At 35.2% G+C, this 9,335-nt stretch overlaps 1 protein-coding gene across 1 annotated transcript; it reads right to left on the bottom strand.

The window, feature by feature from the left end:
- Nucleotides 1–3,787: 3,787 nt before the first annotated feature.
- Nucleotides 3,788–5,523, bottom strand: LOC100252583 (7-deoxyloganetic acid glucosyltransferase). Its single transcript, XM_010652306.3, has 2 exons — nucleotides 4,876–5,523; nucleotides 3,788–4,761 (listed from the first exon to the last, which is right to left on the bottom strand). The coding sequence occupies exons 1-2, from the start codon at nucleotides 5,375–5,377 to the stop codon at nucleotides 3,800–3,802; spliced, it is 1,464 nt and encodes a 487-aa protein (XP_010650608.1). The 5' UTR covers nucleotides 5,378–5,523; the 3' UTR covers nucleotides 3,788–3,799.
- Nucleotides 5,524–9,335: the final 3,812 nt, after the last annotated feature.

The raw sequence follows: 9,335 nt of genomic DNA, 5'->3' as shown, positions 1-9,335 counted from the left end.
TAAATACTCCAAATAGGCATTAGAGAAAGATTTTTTCACACACAGCTGTATGAGTTAAATTGGGCTCCAACAGAAATTTACATGAATGCAATCCCAATCACTCTCAAAGCTTCCTGCTGAGATTTACTCTTGAATAATTGGGCTGTAGTTGCAGTCTTAAAATCTTACAATTAGATCTGAAAATAATTAGTGGAAAGCACTCCAAAGAGTGGAAAGCATTGCTGTTTGTTGTATCACTGTCTTAAATCCCAAATCCTTCTCCTTCTTTTGGTCCATACCCATCCATCAATTTTCCATAATGAGCCTTGGGTGTTGACGAGGTAGGATGATTTCTTGAAATTATATCCTTGATCTCCATCTATATGGTTGGGGAGGATGGCAAGACAACAGGAAGAGGAAAACTTGCAAAGGAGGGTCACTAAAGCTATATATGTTCCAATCACTACTTATTACTCCTTGATAAGACCGGATGTTGTGTTGTTGTAATGGCAATGTCTGCCACTCCTACTTCATTGATAAATGACAAGTTTCAGCATTGGATCTTTCTACATGTGTTACTAGCCATTAAGGCCAAAGGCAAGGGGCTCCTTACAAAGGGTAGACAAAAGTACCATGGTCCATGCAGGCTGTATGGCAGCCCGAACCAGCAAAACCTGCATACATTTGTATCTATTGGTTCAGATTAAGAGGCTTGAGAAGCTTTAAAGTCTTCCTATTGTCTGAGTAGATTAATCTACTCCACTCTGTGGATAGAGAAATCAGGTGTTCCTTTGCTAATCATACTCCGATTGCTCAGCAGGACTGGTACAAACTAACCAGACATCTTGAAGTTGAGGCAGAGCAGCGATGCATGCCGTATTGCTGACAGCATTGTATGCAGGGTGTTAGAGAACTACTCTGTTCTGCTACTTTGAGAGCAAGCAGCATTGGTTGGAGTTGAAGAGCAGCTCCAATGGATCCAAAGGGAATTGAGTACTCGGAATATCAAGTGGCATTACGGCTTCACAGAGGAATTTATAGATGTCGCTGATGAGGTAGAGGATGTCATTGACCTCCTTAAACTCAGATCAGTAACACAATGGTTCATTTTGTTCATTTGTGATTTCATTGGTCAATGTCAACTTCACCAGAAGCTATAGTTAAGATCTGTTAGGACAAAATCTCGTAAAAATTCCAATATTCCACATTTCACCAAGATCTGAATTTGCTTCTTCCATTCTTTGAATTGGATCTAAGATAGCCCCAGTTAGAATTTCTTTCCAAACTCCTACTCCTAGTCCCAATATTTAGGGTAGAGTTTGATATTATTGCTTCACTTGTCCAGCAAACTTTCTTAGCAAGAATTTGATCCTTGACACCATTAAACTTTAACTCATAGAATTACCAACCACACCTCTAGCTAGCTAGGTACTTTAGTCGAGTTAGTTTCCCCAGTGCCTCAGGCAACTCAAGTTCAAATACATTTTCAAGATCAAGCATCTGCAATAATAGGAAGCAATTCTTAGAAATGCATCACTGTAAAAAGTTTCCTACCTCTTCTCCAGGTTCCCTTTCTCTTGGAGTATCAAAGGACATGAAAGAGAGGATATCTTGATAGTAAAGTATTAAAGAAGTTGAACTTGTATTATGACCACCATCAATATGATCAAAGCTTGTATCTTTTTTGTCAAGATGGTCAACAAGATGTTGGGTCATGTTGGTGCCCAGGGATAATTCTGGTCTTTTAATAGTATGAACTCTAAGAAATGTGGCTTGTTGAGCTTTAGATAACCAATATTGTCTTCGGGCATCCAACAGGTGAATTGTTTTAACATTCCCATTAATCTTCTTCTTTGTCACTAGGACATGCATTCCTTGGGTTATCACCAAATGCAAGCACCTGTCTGTAACATCTTCTAGAGCTTCATTCTCGCCTTCTGGTTGCATCATATATATCCTCTACAACCCACAGTGTTGTCGATTTTCTTTCCGGGATGTCAAAATCTTGAGGAAATAAAGTGAAATAAAATAAACATCTTCTCATGTACAAGGACAAATTCTTATGGATTGGGTAGAGGGTATTGGACCAAAGTTGTTGTTGGTCATGATGGAACTGTTGAAGTGTAGCAGATCACTCTTTAATGGTTGCATCCTTGTGTGAGAGTGCTTCTACTAATTTTACAATCAGTAGTTCTGGTGGTATGTTTACCTTCAAAGCCCAACTCTCCTCATTTGCATGTAATGGCAGTGGGTAATGATCAATCCTCATTTTGGGATTTGAAAGAAGACCCATTTTGTGAGTGATCCTAAGCATACTATTCCCATTTGATTTGTCTGCAAGTATTATTAACAGATCATTCTAGAAAAAGAAATGAGAAAGATCATCCATAACAATGACAAACATGTTATTAATCAAGAAAGCTTTGAGCTTCTACATTATTTCTTGGTATTCACGGGAAACCCGTACACCTCTTATGACTCTCATGGTGTAGTCCAATTGTTTCATGATGTCTAGGAGAATTTGATGTGATAAACCTATACTTGAACAAGCAGTTCTAGATGGGCAAGCACGACATGGGAGAACAGGTAAACTTCCAAAGTGGTTGACTCCAGATGGAGAAGAGATTAAAAAAAATAAAATAAAATAAATAAAAACTTGAATTTTCAAGTTCTAGGCTTGGGGAGAGAAGAGGTAAAAAAAAAAAAAAAAAAAAAAAGTCAAAAAGAAAAAAAACTTGAATTTTTCAAGTGCTTTTTTCAAAGTGGGACTTTGGCAAAAACTTGAATTTCGAAGTTCAAGCTTGGGAGGGAGAAGAGGTAAAAGAAAGAAAGAAAAAAAAACTTCGAATTTTCAAGTGTTTTTTACAAAGTTGTTAACTTCCGACAAAACTTGAATTTTCAAATGCCTTCTCTGAAGAGATTGACTTGAGAAGAAAGAGAGATAATAAAAAAAAAATTGAATTTTCAAGTACTTTTTTCAAGAATTAATCAAAAGAAATAAAATCATTCGTAAAAGTTTTCCATGTTTTGACTTAAGAAGTAACTCATTTTTAACATAAATTTCTTTTACCATTTCAATTATTTATATGCAGATTTAAAAAATATTTTTATAAGAAAAAAGTGATAATACTTTTGTCAAAAAAATGATAGAGGGTTAGATTTCCAAATTTAGGTTTTTAATAACCTTTTTAATCAAATAACTTTTTTTAGTGAGGGAGAAGAGGTTCAATTGTTGATTTAGGTTATTTGATTAAAAGGGTTATTAAAAAACCTAAATTAGGACTGACTTGGTTGATTTTAGGTTTTTAATAACCATTTTAATTGAATAACCATTTTTTTTGCTGTGAGTTAGATTTCCTAACTAACTAGTTGAATTTACTGGTTCAATTGTTGATTTAGGTTATTTGATTCTAGTTCAATGTTTGAAACTGTTCAACTCCTAATCAAATGATCGGTTGATGGCTAATGGATTGGACAAATTAATTGGTTTGGTTTTCAAAACCATGGTTAGGATTGTACTACCAGATCCAACGGCTAGGATCTTGTGTTCGGTAGGTACTGAAGCAATAGAACAGTTTTTTCCTAACGATAAATTTGGAACATGATATAAGTTACATGATTTGGGCTTATTTCATTAATTCCTTTTGAAATTGCATACCTAGCGACCCGTAAAGGTTCTAAGTAAGAGCACAAAGTATTCAATATTTTCTAAGTTGAGCTTGCAACATGGGACGAAAAGGGCATGTGATCCTGCCCTTCACTTCTACCGATGGTTTTTCTTTCTTGATTGAAAAAGAACTTAGAAAAAAAAGGGAGGAAATCACATTTCAACGGAAGCAAGTTCCTCCAGGCTATGAGAGGCGCTCATCAACCTTATATCCTCGATCAAACGGTCAAAGTTACAGTAGGAGGTCCCACCTTCACTCAGGCTACGTCTTGCCAATTTTGCCATGGCATCTACCGATTTGGTGAACTCAGCTCTTCTCCCTTCCATCACATCCCTCACCATCTTTTCAATAGTAACTCTATCGCAAGTGTCCTTCATATCCATACCCATCTTCCAAACATGGCTCACGAACCTACTGTTTAACTGTTGATCAGTAAAATACGGCCAGCAAATCATTGGCACTCCGGCGAATATACTCTCAAGCGTGGAGTTCCATCCACCGTGAGTTAGGAACCCACCCACAGCCGGGTGCGCTAGAACCTCTTCCTGTGGAGCCCAATCCACAATTTGACCCCTCTCCTTCGTCACTTCCCAGAGCTGCGCTTGCAGCTGAAACTCTCCATCTTTTTCTGTGAGGGAGTCTGGCCGTATGACCCACAAGAAGCGACTCCCGCTGTTGACTAGACCGTGCCAGAACTCCATCATCTGCTCCTTTGTGATGACCGTGATGCTTCCGAAGCTGACGTAGATGACAGATTTTGACGGCTGGCGATCAAGCCACGCTAAGCAGCTTCTGTCTTCCACCCAGAAACTGTTGGAAAACTGTGACGTGGTTGTTTCGGATGCAAGCCTGGATTTGAGATGTGCGTGGAGAGGTCCAATGGTGTAGATTTTTGGGCAGTGATTGCGTATTTGAGAGAGTATGGGTCCGTCTAGGTCTTCAAATGTATTGAGTATGAGGGCATGGGCTCGTGGGGTTTGTTGAGTCTCCGTGATTATAAACTGGATTCCGCGGTCATTTGCATCCCTGGTACGGCAAAAACTAGGTAGATCTCGCCGCCGGAGAAACCCCTCCATTCCCGGCACTCTGGTTACTAGCCGATCCATATCATCATCTGCAGTTCAGCCATACTCCTAGGAAAATAAGCAAAAGAAGAAAGAGAGAAAAACACAGATGGAAGATGAATATAAACAACCTTTTTTCATGAAAGATAAGCCAGAAAAGTTACCTTTAAAGGGGACTTCCCCTGCTTCAATGAGTTCAGCGAAAGAGAAATATGCCAAGAAGCAACAAGGACTGACAGTACGGCAAGAAATGATGGGAACTCCGACTTCATTAGCAACATCAATGGCAAAACTCATGAGCCCATCTGCTATGATGCAGGTCACCGGGTCGGAACTCCGGCACCACGAAATTACCATCTCCCTAAACAGTGGTTTGGTCGTGGCTTTTATTCCATCCATCATATCCCTCAATCCGGCACCAGTCCGCGGACGATCCAATGGCAACCCATCGGAGATTGTTTGGAAACGGAAGCCAGGATAGCGCGTGTATCTGTCCAGAATATTTGTGTAACGGAGGAGGCGGTGGTGGTTGTAGTCGGAGTTGAGGAAGGTGATGCGGAGGCCGGCGAGGGAAAGAAGTTCGGCGAGCTTGAGCATGGGATTGACGTGGCCTTGAACTGGTAAAGGGAAGATGAGGACATGGGGAGAGACAGACCGATGTTCCATGTCAAATTTTGGATTTGGTGATGTAGCAGCGTCAGTACTTCGCTCCTCTTTATATCACTGTGCTCGCTGCTTAGCTTGGGCTATCTGGAGGGTCACACACATGAAGAATAGTTGAGATCCACTTCCACTTGCCCTTTTAATGAAATTATGGGATGTTTGCTTTGTGATTACATGGAGATTGAACAGACTTTTTGAATGAGCAGAGAGCTTGTATTCAAGCTTGCAGGGCCAAGATTCAAACAGTGGAGACCATGAAAGCATGGGAAGTTCCCACTGTTGGGGATGGCGTGGTTCCCAATCATATGAATATTATAGTGGGATTCCAATTCATTTGAATGTGGTGGTGGGAATCCACTCACATGAACATGATATGAAGATCATTCATTTAAATATGATTCATTGATAATGCTATTAAATAAAATTATTCCAATTACCACAACCCTAGCTTGTTAATCAAACCATAGACACCAATAGAAAAAAAAAATAAAAAAAATGAAATTTTAACATGATTTGATTATCAATGTGATCTCTCCACGAAGTCTTGCAATACTCAAGAACCCACTAATCAAGAGAAAATAAGATCACAATGATGAAACTCTAAAAAAACCTTTCAATTCTATCTTTACTGTGTAAAAGCAAAACTAGCTAAAATATAAAATGGTTAAATATATAATAGGAATAAACTCATCATTCATCACATAAAAAAAACTTCTCTATGGGGCATTGCCCCCTTCAACCCCTACTAGTTGACTTAGGTAACTTAATCCTCACGAGTTTGGCGGGGAGTTCAACCATCGACATCGTAAGCAAAGTATGACATAACTGATTCAGACTTGATCACAATTCAACATAGCTATCATATTAGGATCATCCATTTAAATAATGATGGTAAGGTAATCACACCATACGTATATTAGATGAGGACCATTCATTTAACCATTAATATTATTCTAACATGCACACACCATAACAATATATATATATATATAACATTCATTTGAATATGATACAGGTGAAGATGATTCCTTTCAATATGATCTATTGTTTATGCAACTAAATAAAAAATTCATTATTCAATGTTGCACTATTGGCTATTAAATTAGCCATTAAGCCTGTCGATTATCATTTATTAATTAATATGTCAAAGTTAAACTTTTCTTTTTCTTTTCATTGATTTAACATGTGAACTAATAATTTTATTTAATTTTTAAAGGAAGCAGTTAAATATTGACTATTTTTTTACAACAAAATGCAAAAGCACTAGCGGAGCCAAGTAAGACTGGGGTCATGTGCCCCCCTCGAAATTCCCAAAAAAAAAAAAAAAAAAAAAGAAAAAAAAAAGAAAAAAAGAAAAATCCCTTACATGTTAAGAATTTTTAGCAAAATAAAAATCAAAAATGGAAAATTTGCCCTCTCTAAAAAAAATATAAAAGTAGAGGTAACTAAATATTATTACTAAAAAAATGTCACTTACCATTAAGTACTAAGAATATAATATTTAACTAAAATTATAAAAATAAATAAAATCTTATTTAATTTTCATACTTATTTTTCCCTATTAATTTATCCAATCTTTTTCCTTTTTATATTTAATTTTCATGATTTAATCTTATTTAATTGTTCAAATTAAGTGAGTTTATATTTTGTTTTAATCATGGAGAAAATATAGCTTGATAGTATATTTTGAATTATAGAACTTAATATTTGTCATGTTTTCATTAACTACTAAAATTTTTACATGAAGAAGAATAACAAGTAGGTCCATCAAAGTCTTAACATTAAGCCTTTATTATAGGATTAATTTCATTAAGACCCTAAGGTTTGATGTAAATATGCTAAACCACCATTGGTTTCAAATTTCATTAATTAACACCCTTATAAATTTATTTTATTTATGTTTTAGAGATGTCTTAAGTAAAAATATTTTAGATAAGAGTGTTTAACAATTCTCTAAAAACCAAATTTTATTCCTTAAAAAAAATTATATGTGAAATACATTTATAGGGATGCTAATTGACAAAATTTGAAACTTGTGGTGGTTTAGTATATTTACACTAGACCTCAACGGGTCTCAATAAAATTAACCCTTTATTATATAAAAAATAAGTTTTAAGTAAAAAAAACTTTACTTTCAACTATCTTATATTTAATGGGACAACTCCTCCATCCAAACCATTTCTCTATCATCTATTTCTACTGATTTTAAGCCTTTCCGAAAACTATCCAAGGACTTGAATTTGTCTAGTACCCGCTGTTGGAAATTTTTTTATATGGGCTAACATTAATTGAATAATTTGTATTTGCAAAAACGGGTTAATGGATAGTCTATTGTATAATGAACCTAATTAACTAGTGATCACATTTTGGATTGGGTTTGCATCTTTTGAGTAGAAGCTCAGTTGAGTGGCAAGTGTAGGCTATGGGTCTCATTGAAGCCCATTATGGGAGGGCCCAATGAGAACCCAATATTGAGTTATGCTAAGTCCCCTCTTTAATTTAGATAAAAATGGTCTTTTCTGTTTTCCCATCGAGCCACCATAGCTGTTATCAAGATCATAGAGAGGAAGACTTGGTTGCAACAATCAATCACGATTTTTTATGATGGCTCAAATAGGTATGTTCTTTATAGTGATTTCCTATTGTTAGTATCCTTTAATCATGTATGATTAGTTTATGTGATTATGCAAATATTCTACATGTGGTATTAGAGCCAGATTTACATAATTTAGGATCTACAATTGGAAATCGAAAATAAAATTTTTAGTTTCTTATTTTATTTTATTTTCGGAGCTGATCTGTGATCCATGAATGTGTATGTTTTTTTTAGTTTCTTTTGATTGTGAAACTTTAGGCCTTTTGTTCCTCTTGTCACAAGCTTCAAATTGATATATCATATGTGCAATTTTGTTGCTTAAATTGGGAGCAATTAAGTTTTTCAATTTTCGGAATTTTCTTGTTTAAAGATTCAAGAAAAAAAATTTATTTGTTCAAATTATTGTGTTTTACTCAAATTAAACTCTTAGATTTTGTTGTTTACATATATTGTAGTTGATATGTAGCATCAATTTCGTTTTTTTTTTTTTTTTTTTTTTGCTCAATTTGGTGAAAATTGAAAATTCGAAAATATGGGTATGAACCATAGAAAATTTGTTTTATATTTTTTAAAAAATGAGCAAGATTGAGAAGTTTTTTTGTTTAATTAATTGTGGTAGAGAGATTTCTTATATTGTTAAGGTAAAAATACATGTAAAATGAGGCCGAAATAGGTGTTAAAATAGAGTTTTTCGATCTTGGCTATGGAGGTATGAAAAACCGAATTTTGTTAATCAATTATGGAGATCTTTAAGTTGTTTTTTATTTTTATTTTTTTTATTTTTTATTTATGATTAAATGTCCTAGAATTGTTAGAAACAACCTAAAGTTTAAAACCTCTCAAGATCTTGATATAAAAAAAAAACCTTTTTTATTCAATTATTTGTAATCCGGGTTGCAACCAGGTCATTTGACTCGTATTGCAGAATTTTTGACCCAGTGCTGGAGGTTGAAGATGACCTCCAGCACATGCCACACGTGCCACATGTGCCACACGTTCCCCACTCGCGGGTCAAGTGTGTGAGGCATGTGTAACCTCATCCAGTGTCCGTTTTGAGCCCCGTTTTTTCTTGTACGCTCGTTTTTTTGTAATCTATTTTTCTGGATATATTATTTTATTTTTTGGGGGTCAAAATATTTATTGAATAATTATTACTTATTTATGTGATTTAATTAGCTTAAAATTATTTTTTGGTATAATTTTCTGTTGAGAATTTACCAGAAATTATGCTAATATATATGGAATAGGAGTGTAGTACTCACTCTCTCTAGATTGAAACTTTTTCAAGCATACTCTCCTACTTGGACTAAATCACATAAACTAGTTAAATAATTAGTTTAAAGTGTAATAAAAAAAAATGTTGTT

Source organism: Vitis vinifera, chromosome 5 (assembly GCF_030704535.1).
Source record: "Vitis vinifera cultivar Pinot Noir 40024 chromosome 5, ASM3070453v1".
Lineage (NCBI taxonomy): Eukaryota > Viridiplantae > Streptophyta > Magnoliopsida > Vitales > Vitaceae > Vitis > Vitis vinifera.
The sequence above is the reverse complement of the archived record's forward strand: the minus strand, read 5'-3'. Positions and strand labels throughout refer to the sequence as shown.